Here is a 19,343-nt window from a genome sequence, read left to right as displayed (position 1 = left end):
ACAGCACATGTTCTGTTTACAGAAAAGGTGCCGGAGCGTGTCCTGTTCAAACTCCAGAAGTAGGAAGAGAAAGGCAGGGCAAAGGGTACGCTTCTCCTTTCTCCGTGTCCACGGTGCCATAGCCTTCACCCAGACCACCTGAGAAAGCTGCCTCTTTTCTCTCTGCCCCTTTATGGGCCGTAAATAGAAGTGATAAAACATTCCCTACTCGAGTTAGATAGCCCCGGTTATCTGTTCCTCGCGAGACTTCTTTCTTTAGAGGGAATGACCTTCATAAGTCACACTTTTCTACCAATACTCCCTCCCCCCAGAGTTATAAAATAAAATAGTAATTAACACCCACTCAGCCTGACACCAACTATTTATTTTGTTCTAACTGTGTGGTTTCCATATTATCACTGCCCACCCTGCCGTTAATGGAAATGTTAATAACCAGCGCCAGGTTGTTGTGACAGATGCTTGGGCTCATTATCAGAAATTCTTATTTACCGCTCCATTAAACGACAGAATCGCACAAAAAAACAATTCAATCAAAACTAACTGGAGGAATTTTAACAGCCACATTAATAATCCAAAACATAAATAAAGTTAATGTCTTTTGCATGTTTGCCATCGGCAACTCTATTGCAAAATTATTGCTGTACAATTAAAACGTGAAAGGCAAAATTGAAAATAGCCTTTATCCCAGTGCTCACTTAAAACTATTTGTTTATTATAATTTTTTTGTTATTGTTTCCCTTCCAGCTGGATGCAGCGAATGCACGAGGTGACAATGACCATCAGTAAAATACAGCTTGTTCGCAGGGGTGCACTCACTTAATTGCCGCCCTTCTTCTGCACTTTGCGGAGGAGCGAAGGGAGCAGCTACCCGGCCGGCTGCCTGCGTTCAGCGCAACGTAGCAGCGTTCTGTTAAGGACCAAAAATCTCAAGATTTTGAGACTTTCACAGCACGCATCAGAGTGCGAGGCCAAACTGATCACACAGTACAAACCTGAAAATACATCTCGGAGATTTGCAGATGACGACACGCTCAGGGAAACGGGAATATGTACAATCACAGAAGAAAATGGATCACTTTAGCGATGTGTTTTCTTTCTAGGTAGTGACACTGCTGTCTGTCCTGAGCTGACAGCTTCAACGTGCTCTCAATACCCAGCTCTGAAGCAGTACCTACAATGGCATTTTTCTTTGGATCCCATGTGCCAGCCTGCAACAATTGCCGCTTCCGAGATGGGACCATTAGAAGAGCCTGCTGCCAGAAAAACACCGCTTTTCCTCAAACCCTTTTTGGAGCATGTCTGAGAAACACAATGGTTAAAAAGTGCCAGTGATCATTCTCCACTGACACTCTTGCTGCTGGAGCTGCACTTTTGCTGGCACGGCGGTGGAAAATTTGATGGGAGGGGAAAAAAAAAAAAAAGACAATGTAGAAAAAGATATTTCTCTTCACTACCCCAGAGCCTCCACGAGATGCAAATTATTTGGTTTTGTGCCCTGTGAGTCTGTCCCTCTGTTCAATTTCAAAGGCTGATGTGTCCCTCCTCTTCTAAGCACAGATTTCTTGTTGACAGCAAGGGACAGCAGAAAAGTGCTGCTGACGCTTGATGTGGCTCTGTGCAGACAGCACGTTACATTAAGGGTGAAATGAAATACTTTAAAAAGAAGGAAACACATCCCTAAAGACTCTACCTGTTTGAAACCCCAAACCATTCACTGAATGGATGGACAGGCTGTACCAATAAAAGCAGGCACATTTAAAAGGTGAATTCAAAAGCCTTTTACCTTCTAGGAATGCAGAGTTCAAGATTACTGAGCTCTCAGTTTTTTCACGGCTGTTGAAATCACGCATACATAAAAAGCAAGGTTAAAGCTGCATACCTCACACTGCTGTAGGTGTTAGTGACATTACCAACTATAGGAGGAGCGACACAGACCCCTGAGGGTCCAAACTCAGCTCTTGGCAGGTGGAAAGCATTTCACTTTCCCTGAAAAAATAAGTACATATTCAGGAAGTCTAATTCTGTGCACATATCCTGCCTTGGAATCTCATGCAGATATGTGTAAACATTTCTTTTCTCATCTGATTTCTGTTCACCTTTGAGATTGTCTCCTTGAAACTCTCAGTCAAAACTAAGCAGAAAGGCTGAGCAGGTTGTATAGCAATTAGTAAAAAAATACCAACTATGGACAGGGATGAAGCTGGCAGGATCACGTAAAGACAACAAATCTATCTGGAAATGCAGTGAGAGTGTCAAAATGAGCCCATGAATAAAGTTACACATCTAAATCCACATTTAAACATATCACTGCCCTCATTTCCCAATCATACTGAACAGCCTCTGCTCACACTGCAGTCAATTTGAGCTTGCAAATGCTTACAACCTTTAAAGAGAAGGTGCTTAAAATCCCCAGTGGCCTGCCCGCACCGGAGCTCCGCGCATTGCAGAAGCTTCACCTCCATTTTTCTTGCTGCTTGCTTGGGATATTTGCTCTCTGGGCTGTGTGGCACCGAGAGCTTTTCATCAATACAAAACTACTATTCCTTTTCTCAGTGACAGTTGCCACGATGCTCTGTAGCACAGGTAGGCTACAAATCCTTGTGATTCATTGCGTAAACTTAATAACTGTTTTTATGAAGCATTCCTTGCTGCTCTTACATCTGCTCCAATTTCTGGGTAGCAAAGGATTTCTCCTCTGCTGATTTTCTAATTGTTTCTGTAATGCCAGTATTACGTCAGGAAATTCACAGACAAGTCTGGGACAAGATTCCCTGACACTCATGCTATTTAAATAAACATGCAGGCAAAAAATGAGGAGAAAAATGCAGTGAAAGAGACTGAAGATTTTCTGTGCATCAGCTTGATCCCACAGTTCCAAGCAATCCCAAGCAAATTTCTGTTTTGTAAAGACCTCTGATCCTTTTCTATCGAGCAAGCATTTCCCCCCCCCAGTTCATCAAAGCGTGCTTTTGTGAACATGCTTGCTTTTATTCCCTAGTAATCAATATATTTGCATTTTGGTGTTAGCACCTAGAGGCCAGAATCTCATTGCACAATGTGTTGCATAAACACAGAACAAAGAAATGGCTCCAGGCCTAAAAAGCCTCTAATCTGTATGTCTACACATTATAATGGAGGGGTGGTCGCAGCATGTTCTGATATCAGCTGTAATCTTATCTACCTAGTGAGTAACAACAAGAGAGAAGACACAGCAATATTCAGCGTAGCATGTGCTGACAAGGAAAGCATGCACATGCAGCACCTCCAAAGTTTACACCACTGGTTCCTGGCACACATAGTCATGGAAAACAGAGCTGGAAAGGATTTGGAGAGGGCTCAGACAAGCCATCCTCCCGCGTCATGCTGGGATCAGCTTGGCTGGTCAGATGTTTGTGTAATCTTGATCACTGACCTCCTTCCAGATTTCCCTGCCGTCCCCACACAAACTCTGCCAGTGTATCCCTATTTTAATAACTCTTAAAATAACTCTCAGCTTTCTGATTTTTTTTTTTTTTTTTTTTAGCCTAAACCATCCTCGCCGTATTGAAGTTCTGTCCCTGCAGTGCCGTGGAGAACAGATTGTTTCTTCTTCTGTCACAGCCACTGCCCTCAAGTTATAGCATAGATAAGCAACAGTTAAGTGGATTATAAAAGCCAAACACAACAAAACAAACAGAAGGTCACCAGATAAAACAGCGAGACTGATCTGCAGAATGGGTAAAGCAAAAACGCAAGGGGTTTTCTAGCAGTATGGGCTTAGAGAAGGAATGCAAGGATGGTACCTCCCAAGAAAGAACAAAAAGGCGTATCTGCGGATGTTTGCAGTCATTCCTTCCACCAAGGAAAAGCAGCACGAGAGAAAAGTGTTGAGTCTTTATTGGCCATTTCCTTACAGTGTCTGCGAAAGAGAGGTGGGAGCGAGGAACGCTTCCCCGGTGCAGCAGTACCTCTGTGCCATCAGGAATGCTGCGTGAGCGATGCTGATTAGTTCAATAACAATTAGTTAATTGTGCTTCAAAAACAGCTACTGCGAAGCTGCTTTCCGCTGTGACAAAGCAGCACAAGCTATATTTAGAACGTAAAAGATGTTTCCCACCAATTTCTGGCTGTTTTAAGCTAGGCTATGTTTTGTGATGGAAGTATACGCTTTTTCCAAGGACTGCACTTTCTGGGGTTATTCAGATGTATCTCAGATGCAACAAGACTGGCATCCACATCCTTTGTACGTGGGTCTTGTTCCCTCCAACGCAACTCCATTTCCTAACATTGGACCCGAGTGCTCCTACCCTCTTATTCAGACGTGACAATCCGGCACCAAAACCTAGCGCTCTGCCAGTTCTTAACTTCGTCAGGCTTGTGTCACCCTGCGACTTGAAATGAGTCTCAGGAAAGGAGCTATCTGGTCTCTCCCATCTTTGAGAAGCCCAACCTCCTACTGGGTGGGGGAGGAGGTTAAAGCAGCTGGAAAAGCCAGGTTTTAGTAGGAAATAACCCTTTTTCAGGGATGTTGATATATGTGTTGATTTATGTGGTTGTATAGACCAGCGTAAGAGAAGTTGAAATATTTCCTACTGTACAGGAGACCAATGGAAGTCAATGCAAGAAGAACTTGAACATCTCAGCCTCATGAACACTGATAAAGAGGGAGCACAATCTAATTGATGCAAAAATAGAAAGATAAACAGACAAACCTACCTTGGTGGAGAAGAAGGGGTGGAGAGGAGAAAGAGAATAGCTGTCAGGACGGGGACCTTGGGAATCTAGCACACTCACAATTGCTTCACTCTGTGCCATGTTATCTGGGAGGGCAATCACTTTGTCTCCTCCATATATACTACACTTCGTACAGTAGCTGTGTATTGCCACGTCCAATTTTTAAGGATATCAAAGTCATGAAAAAGCATAAATAAAAGCAGCTGCAAATGATACCCAAATGTAACATCCCCAGCTTCTTTGCTTAGCACTGGGAAGCTTCCCAACGTTGGCTAGGCATGTCTTCAGCATCTGCAGAGATATGGGGGGAGGCAGCGGGGAGGGAGGAAAGAGGGAGAGGTGACATTCACTGCGCTTATTGGAAAAACTTCGATATGAACCAAGGACTAGAAATGGAGTATCCTTTCCATGGACCCAGACTCTAGGAGGTTATCTGCCGATGCCATTTTTTTGAACTGAGGAGGCAATCATGTTCTGAGGAAACCTCCACGGATATGACTTATTCATGAAGAACCTTCATAAACTGGCAAGTGACTCAAGCAGAAGTAATTCTCATCCTGTCCCTCACCATCTCTTCCAGTGGTGGCGAAAACACTGTTGCTGTGATTACTAATCTTTTAATACAGGGTTCAGATTTTCCAGTGAGCCTTGTGCAATCCAGGATTTTCATGGGGCCAACTCGATCCAAGTGATGCAGAAAAGGTTACCGTGATCTCATTACAATGCCTACAACCGAGGCGAATCTCACAGAGCGGTGCTGCGAAATACTTAGGACCTGCAAACAAAGACTACATGTTTTTCTTTTGCTGAAGCCCACAGTTCTACTTAGCTAATACAAACCTAAAACAGGCTATCACATTGCGTATGGAGATTATCCATCAATGGACTGAGAGCGCCTGGCCCAAAAGTAAAAAGCCCTTACAGAACTGTCAGACTGCCTCTGGAAAGGGCATACAGGTGGTTAAAACAGGAAGGGGGAAAATAATAAAATGAGCTTTTTCCTCTGTTTCTTTCGTGTCAACAAGGATACGATCAGACGCAGGCAGGTAGCCCATCACTCAGCAGAGACGGACCCACGAGCAGGAACAGCAAGAGCCTGACAAGCATTAGGTATGCGCAAACAAACATACAGGCGTAAACCTACGAGCTAAAATCCCCTCTCGCTTACATCAATGCAAATTAGGGTTAGCTCTGCTAAAGCTAGTAGAGCTAACCCAGTAGGAAAGTTGTGTACCTGAGAGCAGCGCCAGCTCTGATGAGTGCAGGATTCACCCCCCAGGAGGTACTGAAGGGTGTTCAAGGGTGCAAGGGATGGGGAAGAACTGCTGAGTGTTTGGTGCTTTGGCCTGATGCTCCCTCATGTGCACCGGGAGGAGCGGGAGCAGCACCAGGTGGGAAAGTAGCGCTCTCAACTCTCTGGAAAAAGTCTACCCGTTAGAGGCAAAATTACCTACTTCAGACTATTTCCCCATGTTCTCTGGTTCCCAAGACTCCTCCTCCTCCATTTATAGTCATGTTCCACTCACTATAATTTGTTAATCCCACACTCTAATGTCATAATACCACAAGTTCATGGCAGCTGACAAAAGCATCCACTTAATGTTCACTAACAGTAACGGCAGCACCTACTAAAGCCTAATAAGCACTGACAACTCCTTATGCTCCACTAAAGTCAAGAGAGCGTGTCAAATAATTAGGGTGAATCTCCACTGGGTTTGCCATATACCAAATGTTAAAAGCCGTATCAGAAAAAAGTCAAACTGAGCAGGTGAGATCTGCCACTGCGATAACCTTTCGCTGTGGCTTTAATGCAAGTCTGGGTAGCTGACCCCCATGAGGGATTAATTTAGGATTTACAGATTGCAATGGTCAGGGAACCCCAGGGAGCCCATGGAGGACTGTGATCTTGTGCTCCTGGGGAGAGAGAGATTAAATTTACATTTTCTCCACTCTGAGTGAGAGTTTTCTCTTTCGGTATTTGTTTTGCAGTCCTAGCGTCCCTGAATTCATCACTGTGGTCCTATACCCCCATATCATCTCAGTGTCCAGATCGCTGTGGCCAAAATAGTTTAGAAAATTGCTAATTCATATTTCATAGGAAAAAATGGCAACTTTTTTGTTTTCAGTCTACGACAGGCAACCTGAAATGCCTCCAGTTCCATGATTGACGATGGATACAGCAAACAGATGTCAGAAAAGAAAACCAACTGTGTTTCTCTACAGCTGGCTTCACAGCAAAGCCGTACAGAGGAGGCAAAGCCACGGGAGTTGAGACCCATATGAAAATAGTTACAACATTTTGCTCACATATCCCAGGATGACTGAAAACAAGCGGAGCAGGACTGCACAATTAGAGGAAATAGAAATTTGGCTGCAAATATAACCCTTTAGTCAAAAATACTCAAACTCCAGCCCGTGTCTGCTTGAATACGAGTTATCAGCCAGGGCTTCCCCGCTTCTTTACCAGTGCAATTTATGGTCCGTTTTACTTTACTACTGATGGCTCATGTTTTTGAAAGGAAGGTTAATTCCTTTGCTTTTAATGGAGTAGCTCTGCTGTTAGTTCTGTAAGGCTTTGCATACACGATCAGGCTTCTCATCCCTCTGCCCTCTGTGTACTGTGCAGGGATGTCCCTGCACTCGGTTCTTCACAGGACATATAACACTGCAGCAGAACAGCTAATTTGTCCTACCACTCCCACTGCTGCTTGCACCAACTACAGAACAAAGACAGGAGTCCTGATGATGAATTTGAGTACGGAGAGTCTGTCGGTCTCGGGCTACAGTCAGTGCTGAAAATCGACATCAAACTGTTGGGTTTTTGAGATGGAAGTTCATCATCTGAGCAAAACGTCGCATGGCAATGGCAGCCCAACGCCACCCACACCCGAGGCAGAGATAAACAAGCACAGTTGATCAAAACCTGATGATATTTTTGCTTGGACAAAACCATCTTTCCTACATTGAGACGTGATAAAAAGAGGCAATTACACTAGAGCTAAGCAGGAGCTGCCGCACTGTATAAAGCATTGTGCTGTACCAAAGGCTGCTTATGACCAATATTAACAACTTAATGAGCTGTTAATGAGGCGCGCATTCAGCTTTTACTTGCAGCATGAAAACATTGCAAATCATTTTAGGGAGCTTCTGGATTGCCAATGGAGAATTAAAGATGTCAAATAAGCCCATCAAATCTATGTCTCAATCTGGACACTGCTTTCCAGTGCATTCTCTTAAAATTCCTTTTCCTGTATGGTAGAATAACTTGCTTTGACAGCAGTACGACTCTCACTTAGACTTTGCTTCCTTCTGCCTTGACATTAGATTTCAGTCTCCAGAGAGCTGCAGGGATGTCTTTTTGACATGTTGACATTAAGGACACTTCTTCCACAGACTCACACTGGCACAGTTACTTTCTGTCTTACCATTATAAGAGCAGCTACTGAGCTAAGCTACCAAATTTGGAAGTTTAATTATGAAACCTTTGTGCTCATCTGTAAATAGTTTAAGAACGTAAAACAACCCTTAAAAAAAAGTAGCCGGTTTGAATAGGAAAGAGAGCCAAGGTTTATATAGAAAAATTCATATCCATAATTCCCCAGCATTGCAGCAATACCAGAAACACACAAGGAATGACTAATGCTCTAATGTAGGCACACTTTAGTTTGTTATTTTTTACTATCCTGTCACAGCCCTGCAGGATTAGATAATGCAGCCGAGTGCTATCTATACTGCTATTACCACCAGTGGAGCTGCATTGATGGGAACAACAAATCCAAATTGGACTTGCTGCAGACAAGCCCCAAGTGGAAACCATGCATAGAGTGAGTCTGGAGGAGTTTAAAATCCACTGAGAAATACTGACGGGATGTACCCAGTGGCTGATCCTGCTCTCAGAAATGGAATGCTGTTGGGATACAGGCGTAACGGTTTCCAGCAATGCAAGAGAAACTGCAAAGAGGTTTATTTCCCAGTCCAAAAAAGAAATGTCTCACCGCTTTTTTCCCCTCTCCATCTTCCTATAGTTTCCCTTTCTTGCTCTGCTCTGGCTTTATTCTCTTTTAGCGCACTGTTGGAGAACATGGCTTGGATCTTTAACTCTGAGCTCAGAGAACTTCTCCTTCCTTAGAGAGAAAGACACTGGGGACAGGATGAAAACCCAGTGCCACTCCTGGAGCAGGGCATTCCCAGAACGGCTGTGTGTAAGGCTCATTCACAATTGAGCATGATGTTGGAACAGCTCTGCAGATTCTTCGAATTTAAAGGGGAGGGGAAAAGGAAAATCAATGTTTCAAACACCCTGCCACCCCCCAAAAGTAGCCTTTTGCGGATGTTCGGAAGTGTCAACGATTAAAAGGCAAATACCTTAACATTTCAAAGGCTTAGAGCTTTTAAAGTGCCAAGGAAGGTCAACCCCTTTGTTTAAAGCTTGAGCAAGTGAAACCACTAATTTCTTTATTATACTATTTTCCAATAGCTTCCCTCCATCCCATTTTGTTTATCAAGGGAAGAGACCATCCCTAGGCTGACAGGTTTTAGACTACTGCAATGTGAAAAGGCCACAATAATCCTTCTCTCCTCCAGTAGTGTCGGGGATGGAAATGCCCACCCTGTTCTAGCCGTGCCAGTAGCGACGTGCTCCCTATCTGCATACCCCCATCACCCACCGAGGGACACGGCCCACGTGTCCCCAACAGATAGGAGAAAACAGCCAAGGGGGCCACAGCGGACTGATTGAAGCTGCCAGCTCTAATGTGTTGAAATGTTGTCATTCCTCTTGTAGGCTGTTAACAAGGAGGCACAGGGGACTTTCTCCGCACAGCATCTTCTCAGCTACATTCGGGGCAGAGAAGGAGATAAAGCTTCTGGGCTATAAGAGAAAGGGGGGCCCAAGGTAGCGCTGAGGGACTCCCTTCCCCAAAAATCGACCTGCGATGGGGAGGTGACACCACGTAGTGTGTTTTGTACGAACACACGGAAAGAGAGAGGCCTGCAGAAAGAGATGAAAACACTCAGGGAAAAGGCAGCCTTGTTCTGACAACCTCTGGCATCAGCACAAATGACAACGGGACATTGCCCAAGCACAGATAAGCAGGTAAGAAGGGACAAGAGCTCTTTACTAGAAACAGCTTCTAAAGGGGAGCCAGGTGCCTGGAGTCAAGTCTTTGCTTCCTTACGAGGCTTCTTTCGCCTTAGCATGGCTTCTTCTATTTTGTCTTCTCTCTCCCCAAACCCAAATTACTATTTCTGGTTTTGGAGCTTTCCAGATGGTTTCTATTTCTTGCCTATAAAATGCTGGAGATGGCCAGGCAGCTCTGAGTGCTTCCCCTGACATTACTGGCAGAGCAGAGCTTCCCTGCATGTTTCAGCTAAGGGTGGACAAAATAAAGTTTGTGAACTCCAGAAACACCTGTGGAGCTGCCAGCAGGAGGGCAGATGAAAATAATTGCAGGTAACAGTGGGAAATTTATTTTGGTGTCTGCTAGCTTTGCACCAAGAGATAGATGCAGGTTTTTGAAGACGGTAAGAAAAGAGAGCTAAGAAGCAGTTGTTCCTCTGTTTCACTCCTGTTCCTTTCCAAGCTACAGTTTCAATTGGAAGAAAGTGAGACAGCCAGGAAACCTCTTCTGAAAGATGATGGCACAATCAAGGCGGCATTTCAACGAAGGACTTCTAAGAAAGAGATCTGTCTCCCAGCTCTTTTTACTCCTTGCCTTTCCCATTGCAGAACCACCTCTCAGAGACCATTATTAAAAAGAACAACAACAAACCAGCCTCATCAGTTCTTGTGAATTCTGAAGGTCACCGATGTCACCATCAGTTATAATGACACACATCACTCCCTTCTTCACACAAATGGATTTACAACCTCTTTAAAGGCTAGTGTCTCTTGGTGCACTTCACCCCTTCTGCTACCTCCTCTCTGCACACATGTGCTCTCCTCCAGCAGCAGCTGCTGGAAGAAATTATGTATTCCATTATTTTTCATCCAGAACAGCTTTGCAGTATACGGGAGAAGCACTGGAGGCTGCAGGCTCATTAGCACAGGATTTGTATTGCTGCCTTCCATTTTATTCACCTTCCCAAATTAGGTGAAGCACACCTGCCCCAAACCTGTGATTTCTGTTTAATTAAAATGCAGGTAGTGGAGTCTCCTGAACTCCAGAGCCCACCACACAATCAGATAGTGACAGCGACCTGGTAGAATAATGCTCTTGATATAGTGGCTGCTCTAACAGAGTCTTAATTTCAGTCGAGCAGAACAGCACCTCTGGTAGCAGCTGCATTTAGGGCTGGGATGAATATCAGTACCCAGCCTCTCGCTGAACACTCACTGCCTTCCCAATCAAAGCCGGCATCCCTGACAGCTGAACTGTTAAATGAATTAACAAGGCGAGAAGGGGGCTTGCCGACGGGGCTGTGACTCCCTTCCTAATTTCTGCAAGTGATGGCTTTCAATTTTTCTGTCATTTGTCGGGAGATGCGCATGGTTCTCTAACGAGCAGGGCAGAGCTGCAGCCAGCTCTAAAAAGGCAACGTTACGAGGATCTTCTGGTGCACGGATGAGAAGGATCCAGATGCTTGAGGCAGGTGGGGGAAGGACACCAGCTCTGTTCAGGCTGAGCAGGCAGTGCATCCTTCCTCGCTGAGCGCAAGGACTCCCAGCCCGCTCTCCTGGCACGGCGAAGAATTGCTCTCCACGCCAGCGAGTTTTGTGAACGTCCAGGCAGAACTCACAATGGAGCCTTTGCCGGGGCTTTGATCTTATGGGCTACTGTAACAACAAAAAGGTTTTGCTCCACGTGTAGCAAAAAAACCCCCCAACCCCAAACAAACAAAGAACAAAAACCCCAAAACACTTGCATCCAGCTCCTTTTATTCCCCAGGCAAGTCAGGATACAGAGGTCTGTTGCCTACCAGCAGGTTGTTCTCTCCCAAAATTTCCTCCTGCCCATCAGTCAGAGGTAAGTGAGACCTGAGCACTTGGGCTGCCCAAGGAGGCTGTTGGCTGAGGTGCAGCTCAACGGCACTCAAGGGCTCGAGAGAGACTCCCCATTCGGATGCTTTTTACTCATTTGATTGGCAAAACTGCCAGAAGGTTGGTTTAAATGGCTTTTTTCCCCAAGATTGTCAGGGGGCTCCATTGTCTACTGGAGCTTTTATTGTAAAAATCCAGATATGATGACAGGAAACTCTTCAAATCTAAAAAGGGGAGAGCGCAAGAGGGAAGGAAGGAATTACAGACACTCCTCCTTCTGCATTGCTTGTCTGGCTGCACCAGACACAGAAGCTGAACAGCCCATCAACTGTCACTGTTATTTGCAGGTGCCCCACGCTGTACGAAACACCCACCAGAACTGCACAGAATTGGAAATTTTGACTGAGCTGGCCTAATTCTAGCACATTTCCCCAAAGGCACGTGCAGTATATTCCTTTTTACAACCAAGAGAGGAACATTCTCGCGCCTACCAGAATTACTGCAACCCTTACGGCAGAATGAAGCACCGTTTAACAGTACTGAGACGTAAGTTATCTGAGGCTTTCAGACCGGGGACTGGTCCCCTTCATTCATTTTGTGTTCAGCGCTATGCCTGTGTTGTCAGCACTTGTTGTTTATTGGGAAGGTTTTCTCTATTTTTAACATGGATGCTCCATTGCTGAAGCTAAGCAGACCCATTTTTTCCAGCTTGCTGCTTAACTGCCTTTACCATGGGTAAGAACATCAAGCAAACAATAACAACAAAAACTTGTATTTCCACAGCACACTTTAACTCAAAGGTGTCACAAATCAATTTAAAACTTAAATTGCAATACCAGCTCCAATCACTTTACTCACAGGATAAATCACAGCCAGTTCTGGAGGTGGAAGAGGCAGTTATATAACAAAGCATAATAACTTCACACAACGAGAGTGAAAACCGGCAGGAAGATCCTACATTCATCATTTCTACCGCATGAACCTGGATTGTCCCTAACCAGAGGTAAATCCAGTATTTCTAAAAAACCATCTGAGTCGCGCTATGACTTCAGATATACCAGCCCTGCCTGTGAAAGGAGGTCTCCTGGATATCTCAGTTTCCTCCCAAGTTCAGCTCCTTCCACTGCCCTGTTCCCTGACTGAGTTACGATGAGGAAGACCTGGACCGTGGGATTAAAAGACACAATATAACAGCATTTCCTTGTTTTCCCCAGGTGATCTTCTGTGCCATGTACATGTGTATAAATGCAAGTGCTGGCTCCATTTGCAGCAGTGAGATATTTAGCTCTGAAACAAAAATGTATTTTGAAGCCAGATACAGTTTGTTCCACTTGGGGCTTTCTTTGCTGCAGTTGCAGAAGTAAGTTGGAGCAGCAGCAAACTAGAAAAAAATGTAAATATTGCCAGCTGTCTCTCCAGAACCATGCTGCTCTGATTAATTTATGATGTTTTCAGAGAAAGATAGTGAATGTTACACCACATTTGAAATGAAAAGGTTAAGTAGAGTTTAAAAAAATGTGCTTTGCTTAGTTTTGAGCAATAGAATAGTTAATGAATATTAATAAAATGAATTAGTGCTGGGTTTGATAGCTTCTACATCCTAGCCTTGAGACAGAAGAACAAAAGCGTAATCAGATTCGTTCACGGCGGCAGACTGAACAACAGGAGGGTGCGTGTCGCCTATTCTTGTTCTAAGCTTCAAAAGACGCTGCTGCAGAAATTGATACCATAACTAACAACTATTTCGGCGCCAGCCTCTCTCCAGCTGGGGTCACCATAAATACTGCACCGCCGCCGTGGCTGTGAGGAAGACATCAGCTATTCCAGTCCTGCACTTCTCAGCTAGAGTTACTGAGAAGAACAGACTCAGCTGCTGGTTATCTGGGCTCTGCAAAATCACCTGTTTCACAAAGCCTTCAAAGAAGTGTCTAGTTAGCTGTCTCATCCTGATTTCTGCCTCTGGCCTTCCAATGGAGGGATTTTAAAATGATCAGCAAGTTACATTTCATAAATACAGCCTGGATTCGTGCACTAGATCCATAGTAAGTAAAGGCACGAATAGTGCCACTGACCCTCAGCTGCTGTAGAGGCTGGATGCAGCTATAGAGTCTGTATGTTCCTGAGAGTAATCATCATCTGTGCCTTCAAAGCTAGCATTAAACCAGACACAGTGTCTTCTTTACTTCCAAGAGCGTAAAAATACAGCAAGGTGTGGTGCGCAGGCAATGTCTCTACACAGAGAGCTATAAAATAAAAGAACCAGCTTTCCAAGTCTCCCTTGTTTTGTAGTTTTGTTTCTTTTCCCTTGTGGCTTTCCTCTGCTCCACTTTTCACTTCTTTAACTTGAGTCAATTTTTCCCTCAAGCTAATTTGGTATGAACAGTCATCCCCCTGCAACTCCAAAAATATTTTCTCTTCTTTCTTTCAAATGCCCTTTCTCCCCTCGTTCATGCAGACCAACTGGCTTTCAAATGGCAAGAAATCGTCACTGCCAACCTATTCCAGGAGAGGACGCTACAAAAAACTGTTAGTGATCATGACCGGGGAATTTTTCAAATCATTCGTCTCCTGGACAAATATTAAATATTATCTGGAGAATATTAAAACATGTCAGTACTTTAAAAAAAAAAACCAAAACACAACTCATTTTCCTTTTACCTACCTGCTTCGCCCACAAACACTTCCACTGGTGTACTGGTAGGGCTCTCACCAATTACATTATAAGCTGTCATTAGTACTTCATATCTCTTGTATTTCTTCAACTCTGAAAAGGTAAAATATTATATTATATGTAATTATTTATACTGTATTACAGGTACTTTTTAGACTCCCTCACCTCTTTATCACCAGACTTCTCTCTTGTGAAATACAGCATTAAGCAGTACAATTAGTGCAATCTCTACTGCCATCTTCCCTTAATTCACACATCACAGCAGGATTTGCATAATTATGAAGGATCTTTGCAATGAAATGGCAAGATTTTCTAGTGTTCCCTCACGGCGTTGCTCCAGTAAGAAGAATCATTCCTGATGGGGAACTAGCTAGAGGAACACCTCTAGGTCGTTCTTAACAACAGAAAAAGGCAGGACTTTGCTTTGAATGTTCAACTTATGGGCCTTTTGCTTTCTACTGGTAGGAAGGAGCATGGTTTCAAGTCTTTGCCTAATCCTAGGGACTTCATTTAGCAATTGCACTGCTCAAGAACGTCACTGCTGAAGGAGGGCGCAGAAGAAGATCTGCAGCGGGGAATCTGGTGTCCCTTTCGAAGTACTGCATGGGTATCTTTTCCTTCAAAGGGACCACAGCCTGAACATCAACCACAAAGAGAAAGGAGATTTTGAAGTCTGGACTCCATTTGGCCACCAGGCAACAAATTCCTTTGCTCACATATAGAAACTACTCTGACAGATGAGGTAGGAGAGCAAGAGAGAGCAGTGTGAAAAAACTAGAAAAACCCAACTGTATGAAGGTAATTAGCAGATGCAAACAAGGGTGGAGGAGAATCATGTCAACGTCATTAGGGGAGGCAATGCCTGAGCAGTTTCAGATTTTGCATTTTCAGGATGAAAGAATCAATCCTAACAGAAATATTTATCATCTACAATATTTAACGGTGAAATTAGAGTAAGAGAGCAATCAATAACATAAATTGCCCTATTGAAATGAGCATTGAATTAAGACACGCATGGCCAGGTGTCCAAATTTCTTCCTTTGCCGATAATTTTCTCTGCTATCCATGAATCGCATAGTACCCTTAACTCTGTGGCTGACAGTATGCCATCGGTTTGGTGAGGTTAAATAAGCCTAATCATACCGATGCGTCTAATTTCAGTTTCACAGAAGCATTTACAAGTGTTGTGCTCCTATATCTGACTCAAGAGTCCAGCATGATTCCCAAGTCTCAGGCATACTGTAAATGATATCCTATACATCAATAATTTTTCGATGTGATACCACTAAACTCAGATGGACTGCAAAACATGTAGCAAGCAAATTGGCAATAATGATGCTAAGTTCATAAACAAACAAACAAAAAATGGTAAGATATATAGGATATAGTACTGGGCAGCTTGTACAGGGAAAATTTAATTGCTGCCATGAAAAGCCACAAGGGAGATTTTAGTGTTAACTGGATGTGGAAGAAAATGGAACACATGAGAGTTCATGCATGCAAGTTTCAGTGGGGATAGGGCTTCATTTTTTTTTTTTTTAGCCCATCACAATCTGTGACTCAAAAGCCTTGGGCAAAACCTATCTAGTGAACCATCACCACCACAAAGCAACTTGCTTTTTAACTCTGTCGAATGCTATTTTATTCATTTCCAATTGAAAACACCTCTGGAGATGCACATAAATTCATTGGGCCCTCTCTAAACTGGCCTCCTACTCCATGGAATGCCTGAGCATCGCAATGCTTGAATCATAGGACTAATGATGTGATACAGCTAAACTCAGATGGACTGCAAAATATGTAGCAAGCGAATGAAAATTCATTTAGCATCAGCAATACTGGGTTGTTACAGTCAATAATGTTTTACCTTCCCAGCAGCCACATTTTTACAACAGCTACCTACTTGCATCATCAATGTCTCTTGATGTAGGGAAAGCAGAGACTTAAAGAAAAAGAAACTCAAGAAAGCAGAATCATTAATCTGTGTTGATTTCTGCTAGATCTGCTGAGGAGAACCATAGAGGTTTGCCTATAGTGTATTTTGAACCATTACAAAGAGTCTCATCTAAAGGCAATGTGCACTTACGTGTTAATTCATACGTCGTTAATGCAGAGCTGCTGTTCACTGTCTTGAAGCTGCTTTGGGCTATTCAGGGTAAGCAAAGCAGAAAGCTTGTTACAGTGCAAGGAAATAGTTATTGCAAATGATGTACAGCAGAGACAGAGGCAAATGATGCAGCACACACATACACAGTTTGAGCTTTAGGACTATACCTTGAAGGGCAATAAAATCACATCACACTCTCGTAACACATCAAAAGCATCTCACTCACACAGGGCTGTTTCATTTCCTCCTCAAACAGAGTGTCTCACAAATATACAACACAGAAACGTTCTGACTTCTAGATTAAATAGAACAAATGAGTAAAAATGAAACAATTTCTAGGGGGGAACCTCTCAACGCTGTATTACATCCTTATTTCTCAACATGCAAAATTCAAAACCTGAAGAGCTGCAGGATAAAGACCTGGAACACGGGCCACAAAGAGCAAACACTTACAATAGGACAGGACCCGTTTCTTTAAATGCGTGTTAGATTTCCCAGAGTTTCACTTATAGAATTCAATATTCCTGCTGTGAGCGAATTCTAATAATATGCTAAGCTGTGCAAAACCGCAGGTCAGTGAGGAATAGAGAGAGGTGTTCTAAGGTGAGAATTGTCATATTATGAGGAGAAAGAGGGAAATTTTTCTTAAAATACACTTGTCTCCACCCCTTTCTCTCTCTCTTGACTCCCTGGAGAGGTACAGCACATTTTTTTCCTACTCTACAGCTATCAGGAACGTAGCTGCAGGGCCAGCCAAGAAGAGGGAAAAGAAGAAATGGGTGAGACGAGAGAACATCCAAAGTCATTATTTCATGATAATATACACAGTCAGTCATTCAGCTTTTGTCTGGAAACAACCTTTATGCAAACCTACACCTATAGGAGCTTTACATCTCTACTCCATCCTTGCTAAAACTCTATAGAGTCTGAGAAGTCTCATTTAGCGCTGACCATGTAAGTGAGGTCAGAGTTAGGTCTTTACGTTATATTTAAAGCATCCACTTTTTCCACACCCCCGCAAAGATCACTCTTGCTTTTGTAGAAACCACTTTTATGGGTTCCGGAAAACATGGAAGATGATGTAAGATACTAAAATAGTCTCACTCAACCCTATTCTACTGCTCTTAGAGTGGGTATTATGTTATTCTGACTATTCCGCTGACATCAAACAGGACAAAAGCTGGTCCCTCCATGAGCACGTCTCATTGCTGGACCATATCGGTCAGGCTACCGAGTGCTTACATCTTTGCCTCCCATTATCTTATTCTGCCTATTCTTCCCTCTGATTTCCTTTCTAGCCTTTGTCTAAAAATCCTTTTCATTTTTCTATTATTCCTCTCCCTTTCCACTTTCTTTCCATGTGAGCCAAAAACCCCAGTGACTAACATGGCAAGCATGCACCTTAAAATTCTTGCTCATTTTTGCACTTTTCTTCCAAAATAGGGACAAGCACTTTGAAATTGTAAAGATTCTATTTAAAATGTCTCCTCGGCTGTTTTCTTATACTGCAAAAAGAAAAACAAAATGTCAATTATAAAAACTATTAAAAAATAGCAAGGAAGAAAAAGGTTCCCAGCTGAGGAAAATGAAGTCCCTCTCTTCTTTGTCTGATGGCAGAACAAAGTATACCAGGGTAATAATGAAATGGAGGTAGCAGAAAGCAGGAAATCAGAGGATACATGGGGGACAGAACATCAATTCAAGCATGCTGGCATAGATTAACATGTACCATTACAAGCGATGCTGACCAGACAGAAGCTATTAGCATTTTCCAGCACCTTCACCCTGATTGTGTAAAAGCTAAATTATCCCCAGCACTCTTAAACACAATTGTGTGTTATTTCCACGGGGCAAGAGGTCATATAGCGTCTGGTGTAACGACGGATTACCATTCTGGGATATTATAGGGTCCAAAACACAGGCTTACGTGTGAGCTCTGCTCTTAAAGCTGAAGGGTTCTGGATGGTTTTGGATTCTGTTCCAGCTCCAGTGTCGTAATCCAGCTCCCGATAGTAGATCCGGTATCCCAACAGCAAACCGTTTAGACTCTCGACTTTGGGTGGCTGAAAAACATTCACATTAAGAAAGTTAATTTGGAAGATATTTGTTAAGACGTGCATTGCAACAAACGTCCCTTGCAACGGGCAGTAGCTGACACCGGTCCTGTGCGAAGGGACACAGTGCTCTCTGGTGAAAATAGCCATTAATAATATACGGGGTCAAAGGTTGTGTAATTTGAAAAACACAAGTTAAAGGCAACTTTAATGATTTCACTCAGCTGTGGTGATTACAAAAGGTTCCTTACGTAAAACCTGACACCTGATGCACTACACCAAGAGCTAAGCTCCCTTCCTTCTTGGTCCACGGAAACTCGTGTGTGATGAAGAATATAAATAAGCATATCCCTGAAAATGCATGTTGCTGGCCACCAGCAGTGGAACAACAAAACGGTATTTCATGTCTTCTGAGATGAAAAGAAACAAATTATTTTGTCAAAGACAGAATTTCTTTAGTGGCTATTTTCCTTGGGGACTGTTCATAGAACATTCTTCATTTGGCATTATTTTACTGGAAGACTGATGAGAAAATAACAAAGAACTGGTGTATTCTGGCTTTAATTAGGAAGATGAAAATAGGTCCAATAGCCTCAGAGAGGCATTTAGAGAGGAGTCATGGTATGACGGACTCTGGTGTGTTGCATAAGTCCAGTCCCACAGGCAAACCCAGGTCTCCGTAACAGCTTAGAGCAGTACAGTACGTACGGCCATTGGGCTGGCTCAGATACACGTTTTTTTTTTTTCTTCTGCAACATCTTGGAAGACACTCAAAGACATAGCACCTCAGCAAGGATTCTTCAGCAGCCCCTCACATCT

General features: G+C 43.4%; 1 protein-coding gene across 4 annotated transcripts in view; it reads right to left on the bottom strand.

The window, feature by feature from the left end:
• Nucleotides 1-19,343, bottom strand: part of SDK1 (sidekick cell adhesion molecule 1) — a 419,203-nt gene that overhangs the window by 34,221 nt on the left and 365,639 nt on the right. For 3 of the 4 annotated variants that reach the window (XM_069810300.1, XM_069810299.1, XM_069810301.1), the window contains 3 exons: nt 18,398-18,533; nt 16,450-16,509; nt 14,355-14,456 (listed from right to left, as the gene is read on the bottom strand). In XM_069810300.1, coding sequence (XP_069666401.1) covers nt 14,355-14,456; nt 16,450-16,509; nt 18,398-18,533 — 298 coding nt within the window. The remainder of the gene's footprint in view (nt 1-14,354; nt 14,457-16,449; nt 16,510-18,397; nt 18,534-19,343) is intronic. The other variant, XM_069810302.1, reaches the window with a different exon arrangement.

The sequence above is a fragment of the Haliaeetus albicilla genome, chromosome 22, assembly GCF_947461875.1.
Source record: "Haliaeetus albicilla chromosome 22, bHalAlb1.1, whole genome shotgun sequence".
Lineage (NCBI taxonomy): Eukaryota > Metazoa > Chordata > Aves > Accipitriformes > Accipitridae > Haliaeetus > Haliaeetus albicilla.
The sequence above is the reverse complement of the archived record's forward strand: the minus strand, read 5'-3'. Positions and strand labels throughout refer to the sequence as shown.